Source organism: Bombyx mori, chromosome 9, assembly GCF_030269925.1.
Source record: "Bombyx mori chromosome 9, ASM3026992v2".
Lineage (NCBI taxonomy): Eukaryota > Metazoa > Arthropoda > Insecta > Lepidoptera > Bombycidae > Bombyx > Bombyx mori.
In genome coordinates, this window is record NC_085115.1 from 13,741,884 (window position 1) to 13,752,851 (window position 10,968).

A 10,968-nucleotide genomic window follows, 5' to 3' on the forward strand; every position below is an offset into this window, starting at 1 on the left:
AGTGGTAGCGATGATATTGGAAGAGTTACAGACATCTGGGTAAGGCCGCCAAAAAGTAACAATTTTGATGGATGACTCCGCGTCCGTCATCTTTTTTAGAATAAATACACTATCATGTTTTATTGTTTTCCTGGCAAAAGGCATCCTTGCTACAACTGTTAGAAATACGCAAACGTCTGTAAAACTACTTCTTTATATTTAATTATGTAGTTTTTACTACGATAATACGAATTGCTAGAACAAATTCAAGTGTCCCAAATGATCCCCCATCATAGTTGGAATGAATTATATAGGTTTCAGTTTATTCCACCGGCAATAATAATATTTTCATATATATCATTTATGTTAGGCAATATTTAATTCCTTCACAAAAATCTAGCTATTGAAATATCTATTATTTGCGAATTTTAACATCACGTCCTAGTATTATTTTAAGCTTTTATGTTACTGATTTTAAGTTACCAAAATTTTTACAATCATTTAAGAATTGAGCAGTAAGAATATGTTTTATAATTGGCCACGCCAATATCTAACTTATTTATGGTATGTCACGTACTTGTCGGCCATTAGTGAGATGATACGTGAGTTAGTTTGGTCCGCATCGTGTTTTTGTCCGACAGAAAAAAGTTTTTACTGATTTTAAGGTAAATTTGTATCCTTTTGCTTAAATCGAAGGATAATTTAGTAAGTGTAATGTTTAAATAAGAGCTCTAAGCTATAAACGTTGTTAATTATTCATCATAGTGCCTTAGATTCGAGCATCTTTTGAAAAGAGGGTAGGTTTAAGTTACTTTTATGTTACTATTGTTGTTTATTTTTAAGTTACGTAACATAAAAGTGACTTAAAGCTTAGAACACATTTGGAATTGAGGAACAAAGCGTTAATAAAATAATAAAATGATAAAATTATAAATTATAAATTCAAACACATCAACAGCATCATGGAAAAAAATACAAAAAAAATGGATAAAAGGAAAACAATAAAAATGAAAAACTGTTCATCATCAATCATCAGCACCAAGAGTTTTGAAATAACGACGACAGTGATACCACACATTTTTCTAAGCTTAATTGTAGAGAAGAATATTTAGAAGATGTAGAAAAAAGAGAAAACTTGAATAAAGATTTTGCCTTCCAAAAAGAAAAATACGAAGGAAGCGTTTTAGAAGAGAAAGTCGGCTGCACAAAAAGGAGTCACAATATTATCAGAAATTCGAAATTTACCATGTAACATAAGATATTTTGACTTAAAACAATTTGAAGGACAACAATTTCATAAATTGGATCCGAATTTTGATCTTTTTTCTGCCAAAAAATCTGTAGACTATATTACAATAAGTATAGAGAGTGTTGATCCATACAAAAACCCGGTGGCGAGTTCTTATGGAAATAATAAAAGCAGTGGTCTTAAAAATTTTAAGTTGATTGAAGATTTGAGTACTAAAGAAGCTAAGTCGGGCTTAATTACTGTAAAAGATAACAAAAACGAAAAGACTGATGACTTGTAATACGAAAATAAAATAAATATAAAAGATATTGAAATAAATCAAAATGTATTAGTAAGATATTATATTCGTAACCATTGGAGATACTATATGGGACGTGTAGAAAAAATATCACAGAGTATAAATACACAGTTAATTTCCTGGAAACAGTAAAAAAACCCTTCACTGAAATTCGTTGTCACAAAGAAAGTAGACAGGGACCTTCTGCGTCGATTGTAAAAACTATAGAATTGGTTACACATGATAAAAAAACGAATATCTGTTATGAGATAATTCATTTACTTTTAAAACATGTGATTAAGTTTGTTTTTATTTTGATTAATAAATAAATCTTTAAAAACAAAAATGAGTTTTATTTTAACATAGTTTAAAGATTAAAGAACAAATTAAACTTTCTAAAATCGAATGTTTTCCTACAATTAAGATATACCCTTAGAAAAATTTATGCTACTTTTAAGTTTTTTTTATTGCTTAGATGGGTGGACGAGCTTACAGCCCACCTGGTGTTAAGTGGTTACTGGAGCCTATACACATCTACAACGTAAATGCCCACCTTGAGATATAAGTTTTAAGGTATCAAGTATAGTTACAACGGCCCACCCTTCAAACCGAAACGCATTACTGCTTCACGGCAGAAAATAGGCAGGGCGGTGGTACCTACCCGTGCGGACTCACAAGAGGTCCTACCACCAGTAAAGTATCCGGTAACTTAAACTTTTATGTTACACGAGTCCATCTACACACGACGAGGTGTCATTCGTCGCGCTTTCAACACTGTCTGCCCACTTCCATCAATTATTGAAGACACTTCAACCGGGGAGTATGTTTGAATTCGGAACGTCAAAAGTATCAACGAGCGACGTCCGCTATGACGCTTTACCTTTTTCCATTTCCGGCCGCCAAGGGGCGACACATCTTTAATTTGTCCCCTATGAACCAATAAAAATATCAAACTAATAATACAGTCTACTCTCATTCACCACAACGCAACAGGCTTTCAATAACAGTCGTCAGTGTGAACAATTTCATTCATTGAAAGGCAAATCTATATATTAATACGTGAAGCAAAAACTTTGTACCCCTTTTTACGAAAATTGCGCAGATGGAGGAGTGTGGAATTTTCCACACTTACAGAGAATGTCGAGAAGGAGTGCACAATGCTATTTTTTTTTTAACTTATGCATAAAAGTACATTAAATCAATAATAAAAAAACATTACACACACTACCATGTATTTGACACACACACGCATATATACTATTCTAAGGAAAGAAGACCTAGGAAGTGGGCGTGGCCTGCTGATGTAATACAGCAGCTATGAGTAGCTAGCGATTCAGACTGGCCGGATTTGAAGAGGGGAGTTGAGGGCATCATTAACATATTGCCTCGTTCACGGCCTCTTTCTGATCTCGGCACCAGAGATAGACGGACGTTGTACATTCGCGTGTCAACTTAGTTACCCACATTTTGTCATTAGTATTTAAAATCAATAATTGTTGAAAATTGTATTTTGTATCGTTCAAATTTTTGTGTTTTTAATATTTTGAGTCGTGATTTCTAATTCTATTTTATTTATTGTTGAAGTCTGTTGTCAAATTGAGAATAGATTAATATGGTTTGTCTTTAATATTATTTGTCTATAGTGTAGTTTTGGCGAAATCAGTGATTACAGAAGTATAATAATTAATCTCTTTGACAATAGAACCATAATAATGTTCAAAAATTATAATTTCAAAAATAAAAGGGTGCGTGTACTTATGTAAGCGCGTAAGAAGTTATACTTTTCACTGCACTATTCATTAAAAATACAAAGGCGCGCGCATCCCGTGACTTCACTCTCGGTGGCTGTGACAGACGTCTTTTTTTTTGGTGCCCTCGTGACGTTCTAAAGGTTAAAGACTCCCTGATTTTCCTGGCCAGATGGGATATTTCTGTGTTTCAAGTTTATAATTTATAATTTAAAGAATTTAACAATTTAAGTTTTAAGATGTTTATTGCATAGCTGGATTGTTGCTGATTTCAACTTTGTCAATAAAAGTTACACATATTTTTGTGAGTTTCATAATCTCAAACAAAAAAAAATCGTTTCACCTCGGGTTATCCTATAAACATAGATGGGCGGACTAAAAAATAAAGAAAATATTCATTTTCATAACAAGAGAAATTTAATATGTACAAATGGAAGAGTTAATAATTTGTATTTTGTAGAAGTAATTTTCATGGTATTTAAATTATAAATGAGTTTTTTTGCATAAATAGACGTGTTATAACAATTCTGGTGTCTAGTGGTTACCGTGCTTCACCAAAACCATCAAAATCGTTCGTGTAGTTAACGCAGTTATTTAGAAAAGACCTTGATAGACCTTGATAATGTTTACCGGGCTTCTTGCACGTCAGGCCACGGATGTGCTAGGAGTTGTTTGGTGTTCATGCTTCCAGCCTTTAGGAATCTCTAGAAGCCTATGCTCGGTGGTAACGGAAGCTGGTCGTGGTATAACATACTAGGCAAATCGATATTACTGCTCTATTTCTACTAAGAACTGATCATGCGTTATCGTTTGATAGGTACAAGAGATGTCGTAGAATACGAAGAGGCTTCGAGACCTCATTCAAAAATAACAAAGCTAATTTACTCAATATGATCATCATTGACCTCTTCAATTTGAATTTAAGTATATTGTCCAATACAAAATCTAGGTATTCGCTATATAGACTTTTAAATACTATTTTACAATCGCTAGTAATTATCTTGCACGTTCCGTAGATATTATTTAAGACACTACCGTTTATATCTTCTGCGACAACAAAAACCATAAATTTCTAAATGTCAAAAATTGTTAAAAACTTACCAGAAAATTAAACCATATTTTATCGCTTTTTTTTAAATATTAATACATAATGTTTTTGTTACATTAATTTCTTCAGCACTAAACATTCAAACATTTTTATAAAAAAAAAGAGTTCATCTTAGTATGTGTTTGGCATTCGAGTTTGGACTAAGACTTATCCTTCGCTTCAATTTTCTCGAGTTGATCCAGAAACCAGGGTCTTCCCGTGTCACGTTTGGTTAAAATGTCACAGCCCGATTCTGTTACTAGAAGGGTTTGTTCAAACTGAAAAAAAAAATACAATACATGGTTATTTTTTATTGCTTAGATGGGTGGACGAGCTCACAGCCCACCTGATGTTAAGTGGTTACTGGAGCCCATAGACATCTACAAAGTAAGCGCCACCCACCTTATACAACAGCTGCCCCATCCTTCAAACCGAAACGCATTACTGGTTCACGACAGAAATAGGTCACAAGAGGTCCTACCACCAGTAATTACGCAAATTATAATTTTGCGGGTTTGATTTTATTACAAGATGTTATTCCTTCACCGTGGAAGTCAATCGTGAACAGTTTCCAAAAATTTTTTTTTTACTAATTATACTCTATCATTTTTACGCCTTACCAGCCTTTAATTCAGCAGTAAAATAAAACGAGCTCACTGTCTACTACCAGATAAATGGTTGGCATAAAATTTGTTTGCTGTCCTCAAAATGAATACCAACATTATTGTTTATTATAATGAGCATTCTGCCTATCACAAAACTGTAATATATGGCTTCCTTGTTTCTGACTTTCATTGCGAACGGCGGAATTTACTGTTCATCTGGAGCTATCTATATTTTTATGTTGATAAAGCTGAACCAATCAGTAGGACCAACTGCAGTAATGTGAAATATCAGCCTTTTCTCTGTAGGCTCAGAAAACATTAACATGCATAGCAAATAAATGTATTCCCCTTGATTGAGATGGTTCGTTATTAAAAATTATGCTTTAGGATGTTTCGTGTAATAATAAGATTTCCTGTAAAATACCTGTGCAGATCTTGATCCATCAGCGGTCACGGCTGTCCAATGATCGGGCCACTGCTCATCCCGCCAGCCTCCTTCATTGATCATTGGTTCTATTGTGAAACAATGTCCTACTTTCATAATACCAATAGCTTTGTTTTCTGTAAATATAAAAAAAAAACCTTAGAATTTTATCAAATTTGGATCAAATATTTTTAGGTATTGGAATAGACAGTAAGTATACTAAATATTAAATTAATTTGAACTATATTTAAATGTTCAACTATAGTTACATTTATCAAGACTGTGTAAGAAATAATTTCACAAGCCACATCATGATATACCCAATAAGCTAGTGGAATTTATTAACTATTTTAAAATCACAATCAATTTGTAAAGAAAAAAAAACTCAATACAGTTCTGAAAAAAATACTATATCACACTCTCATACCATAACTGCCTCTCTCAAAACAAACAGTTATCAGTTTGGACTTTGTCTATATGGTTTCTAATAAACATTAGGTAAAATAATTTTTTGCTTTGCAGAATATCAGACTACATCCATTCAAAAAAGATTGACTTATATCAGACTAATCAATTTAATATTGTTCTGTACTTATCAGAACTAATTCACTACTAATTCTGTACTAATCAGAATTAATTGCTTGGTTACCAGAGCCTATAGATGTTAACAACATAAACCCACCATGATACAGGATTACTAAGTCAGTTCTGTATCTGCCCCACTACTGAATGAATTACTGTTTCACAGCTGCCATAGGCAGAGGAGCATGACGATACCAACAAGTGCAGGCTCTTCAGACACTACACTAGTGGTAAATATCCTACCAGTATCTGGTAGCAGATTGACGTGGATCATTAGTCTTCTTCTATATTGTTCCCTCACTGCTGAGGATTGCGACCACATGTGACATCCATTACAGTAGTACATAAAAATTGGTACAGTAGTTTTTTCAACTTAACAATATTACATAATAAGTTAACATCTCACTCCCAAATCAAATCATCTATGACAGTATTAGAATAAGTATAATTCTATACTTACTAGCATAATGTGGTACATTTGGAGCTGTATGAAACAATCTATGTATGCCATGACCACAATAAGATCTTACTACACTATATCCATTTGCTTGAGCATGTTTCTGTATTACATTGCCAATCTCCCTGTACTTTTCACCAGGACGGACTATATCTATGGCTTTCTGTAAGCATTCATGGGTGACCTGAACTAATTTACGAGTAGTCTCTGGTACATTCCCGACAAAAAAGGTTTCATTTAGATCACCATGGAAACCTCTATGGTAAACTGTTACATCAACATTGCATATGTCCCCATCCTGAAATTAAAATGAAGCAAAATTTATTTAAAAAAAAAAATTTTTAATTTGTAAGCAATAAAACCTACTTCATCTTTGAAATGTGGTAAATGAACATTGTAGAAAACACATCTTTGCCATTCGAGTTATTTTATTTCATTGCAAATTTTGATGTTTCATAAAATCTCTAACCCCTTAATTATCAGGATTAAGTAGGTAGCGATTTGGCTATACATTGGCATTTTTATGATACATGAGAAATAGTGACCACTATCTATCAGGTAATTAAATTCCTATAAACAACTAGCCGTACTCGCCTGCTTCTCTGAGCATTTAAAATGAACATTAGTATTTATTTTAATTATTATTAGGGAGTCCAACACTCATATAAATATTAACCTATGCATTAAGTAAATATATTTTCTACATGGATACCAAGTTTCAAGTCAATCGGATGCATGGTTCAGTAGTTATAACAGAACATCTATGAAAACCACGGTAGATTTATATATTAGTATAGATTTTTAAATTAAATATTTTTTATAAAGTCAACAATTTAGATGCTATTGAATAAATGAGGTAAACAGTTCAATTATACCTGTAATGGACGTAAATCTGGTATTCCATGACATATAACCTCATTAATTGAAGTACAACAACTGTTGGGGAAATTATAGTAATTCAGGGGACTTGGGTAACATTCCCGTTCAATGCAAGCCTCGTGGACTACACGGTCAATCTCATCTGTGCTAACTCCTACATCACACACTCTGAAACAACACATGAAATCAAATTAGAGGTAGCTTTAACTGACAACCTTGTGATATCAAAAAAATACCACACTGGAAGGCTAGAATTAAATTAGAACTAAAAGAAATCTAAACGGACTGACTAAAGATGAAACCAAGTCACTAATATCATATGTATTTGGTTAGGCTGTATGATTTATATCATTTACCATATAAGACAACATAGAATATCAGCATAAAAATCTTGAAGTTTCTTAATAATTTTGTAATAAAATGTAAAAATTCAGAATTATAGTTTTATGTCAACAATATTTGTAAAATGAGTTATCAGTATTATCACTGACCTAGCTGCTTCATCCAGAACTTCTCTGCCGAGGCGGCAAGCAACACGCATGCCCTCAATCTCTTCATCGTCAAGGATCTTGATTTGAGCTGAACCTTTAGCAGCATACTCTGAAGCCGGGAACCCGGTCGGATGATCAGCGTAATCCGGACGACCTATATGAGGCGGCACAGTGCGTTTTGGCCCTGCCGGGAACGGCCTCAGCTTTCCCGTAAAGGTATACGACGGCCATGGGTTATATTCCACGTTTGCAGCATCGGTATTGTCACCTTCTACGGAAAAATGAATTTTCATTGCCACACTTGAAACACAACACCTCGGTATAACCTAAAATACTTACTCGCTAATGAATGAATTATTTTATGAGTCTTCCACGATTTTTTGAAACAGTCTTGGTTACAAAAGAACGAGCCTTTAATCCCGAGTTTGATACAAGTAGGGCATTGTAATTGTGCGATTGATTTGCACCCGGGAGTTTCGCACATTCCAAGCGTCGCCATGTTTGTAAAGTTTTTGTTTGAGATGTCAATCTGACATTTGATGGCATTAAAATTTGACATTTGATCAAAGATCTGAGCATAGAGGATCTGAGTGATCTGACTTCTTTTGACAGTTTTGACTCCGTTGAATGTTAATTTAGATAAGGTGACCAAAAAATAATAAGCCTAAAAACAATTTAATTATCTCAATATTTTTTGTCTATTTACATCGAATTGTGTTGGACGGTTAAAATCTGAGGGATTGGGTTCTTTAGGTGATGAGGGGCTATTTAAAAACACACTGCTTCATTATAATTATATTGCAGATACCTTGAACACTTTTACACCATTATATAATTATTATCTTTATATTTTTTATAAAACTATTACATGTTTCTCTTGCCATGTCTAGATGAGAAGTCTTGACATTTTCTTACGAGAATACAATCATCTGTTTTTTAAACATTTAAAATAATTCTAATATTCGAAATCTGTAATCATGTGTCAAGTGCTGCCTGCCATTACATTTATATACAAACTCAAACAAATTGTTTTAGATATATTGTCCAAGACAAGCCGCTTTTTACAGTTACATTTGATTGAAAGGAGCAAATACAAGCGAACCCATTAACTTCCCGACTGTTATCCGTCAAATATTATTCATCGTTCATATCATATCGGATCATTCATCAAAAATAAAAGAGCATATCAGTATACTACATACTGAGCACTTTTATTTTTTGGTTCGGAGGCCAAATCTTCGAGACCTCTCGCGGTTGAGGCGCCTCATATGTGCTACTGGCGTAACTAACCACTGATCGACTTCCCTGTACTGGTTATTGTTCCAAGTCGAACGAGAGAGTTATGCGCTGCATGGCGCGATGGCGTAGACTTATTTGGTCAACCCGCGCTGTCACCAGGGAAGGCCACATAATGGGCTCGACCTGGGCAAACATCCTTCTCCTGACTCGACAGGGGTGGATCGATGCGGAGACAGGAGCTGCCTTTCTCACGCTCCGTACCTCCTTTTGCGAGATTGTGGTCTCACAGAAGTCGAACATTGCTTTCCAGGTTTTAAGCTTTTATTTTAAGTTTATTTTTCCGTAAATTCATTGGGCCGCCGGTGAATTAAGTAAGAACGATTTTAGGCAAATCACCGATGTAAGTTATTTATATTCTTACGTGACCTGTCTATAATATGAGATGCTCGCTATCAGTGGACATTTTATGTACACTTTGACAGTCACTCTCACAAATTAATACTTATTAACTTAGTTATTAACTTCATTAAGCAGTAATACTTCTACAAGACAAAATAAATTTGAAAGCAGCCTGCCAGACAGCTGGCACTTATTTATGAAATATCTAAAGCGAAAGATTACATATTTAGATAATTTTCTATAAAATGTAAAACGTAATGTGCAAACGAACGCAAGTCACAAAAAACTACGTAAAACGAAAAGTTTTGAGCACTGTGTATTTTAATAGGTACCTCTGTCATCATCATTCGAGATAGTATCAAAGAAGCTAGAAACCTGCAATTCTACCATTTTGTTGTTAGTTCTGTAAAAATAATATTAAATATTTTTAAAATGTTGTAATGAAATTTTTGTTTTACTCAATAACATTATTGTCCTATAAATGGTTTCAGTAACAAAACGATTGTTTACTTACCCTTTGATCGAAGGGTGTGCAGCCATCCACCGAGCGAGTCCCAAGATCGAATCACCGCGTTTCTGGTTTGCACATAAACAAAATTACACACTGTTGAAACGTCTTTTACGAACTCAGAGTTCATTGCACGAACACATCAAAAAGCGATTTGACCTTGAAATCTATTTATAGGTTACGAAAGGTTAAGCCGCTGAAAACTGGATTTACGTAGGTAACCTTAGGAAATTACTAAGTTTACCATTAAGCTAGAAACACCACGCACGACAATTTACAAAAAAAAACGTGTTATAAAAAATTAATTTTTTTTATAAAATTATTAGACTCAGAGGTTCTATTCATGACACGTGCTGTCATTATTTAGCTATCAACTCGAGTACGAAGTATTTTTATGAACATGATCTATTTTCGGCGCGCTCATGCGTGATATCACGCTTTTCCAGTATTATCTATTGCAGATTTCCAGCGTTAGTGGTGTCAGCTTGGAAGTTCTCCCCCTTAATTTAGGGAGTAGAAATCTCAGAAGGAGAGTTCATTTTATATGTTTTAGCTACAACATACCTACTAAAACTGCAATCAATCGATATCAATACTAGTAGGGTATTAAATTTTATAATTATCTGTGGCTCACTCTGTCTTTTAAATAACGTTTACGGCCGAGCATGGAGGTAAAATAAGGTTGTTGGACGGTTAACTTTGAGGGAATTGGGTTCTTTAGGGATGAGGGGCTATTTAAAAACACACTGCTTCATTATAATTATATTGCAGATACTTTGAACACTTACACCATTATAAAATTTTTATCTTTATATTTTTATAAAACCTCTTACATGTTTCTTTGATCGTCTAGTTGAGTTGAGTTGTCTAGATGAGAAGTCCAGACTTTTTCTTACGAGAAGACAATCATCTATTTTTTAAACATTTAAAATAATTCTAATATTCGAAATCTGTAATCATGTGTCAAGTGTTTCCTGCCATTACATTTTATATTAAACTCCAACAAAGGTCGATCGAAATTGACATCGTTAATATTTTAAGTTA

At 33.8% G+C, this 10,968-nt stretch overlaps 1 protein-coding gene across 3 annotated transcripts; it reads right to left on the reverse strand.

Moving 5' to 3' along the window:
* Positions 1-3,651: 3,651 nt before the first annotated feature.
* LOC101739230 (methionine aminopeptidase 1) lies at positions 3,652-10,383 on the reverse strand. 3 transcript variants are annotated; one of them, XM_004931135.5, is made up of 7 exons: positions 9,931-10,277; positions 9,749-9,819; positions 7,779-8,049; positions 7,284-7,455; positions 6,412-6,706; positions 5,370-5,506; positions 3,652-4,618 (listed from the first exon to the last, which is right to left on the reverse strand). In XM_004931135.5, exons 1-7 carry the CDS (start codon positions 9,954-9,956, stop codon positions 4,502-4,504), a joined length of 1,089 nt encoding a protein of 362 aa, XP_004931192.2. In that variant the 5' UTR covers positions 9,957-10,277; the 3' UTR covers positions 3,652-4,501. The 3 variants fall into 3 exon arrangements, with proteins under 3 accessions (XP_004931192.2, XP_062526253.1, XP_012550220.2); XM_062670269.1 differs by lacking the exon at positions 9,931-10,277 and adding an exon at positions 8,118-8,442 and having other exon boundaries at positions 9,749-9,772; XM_012694766.4 differs by lacking the exon at positions 9,749-9,819 and having other exon boundaries at positions 9,931-10,383.
* Positions 10,384-10,968: the final 585 nt, after the last annotated feature.

Excerpts from the sequence above, each read along its gene's own strand:
- LOC101739230 (XM_062670269.1), bottom strand. Across the intron at positions 5,507-6,411 it reads AAATGTACCACATTATGCTA|AAAACAAAGCTATTGGTATT; the intron begins GTAAGTATAGAA and ends TTATATTTACAG. Across the intron at positions 4,619-5,369 it reads ATGGATCAAGATCTGCACAG|TTTGAACAAACCCTTCTAGT; the intron begins GTATTTTACAGG and ends TTTTTTTTTCAG.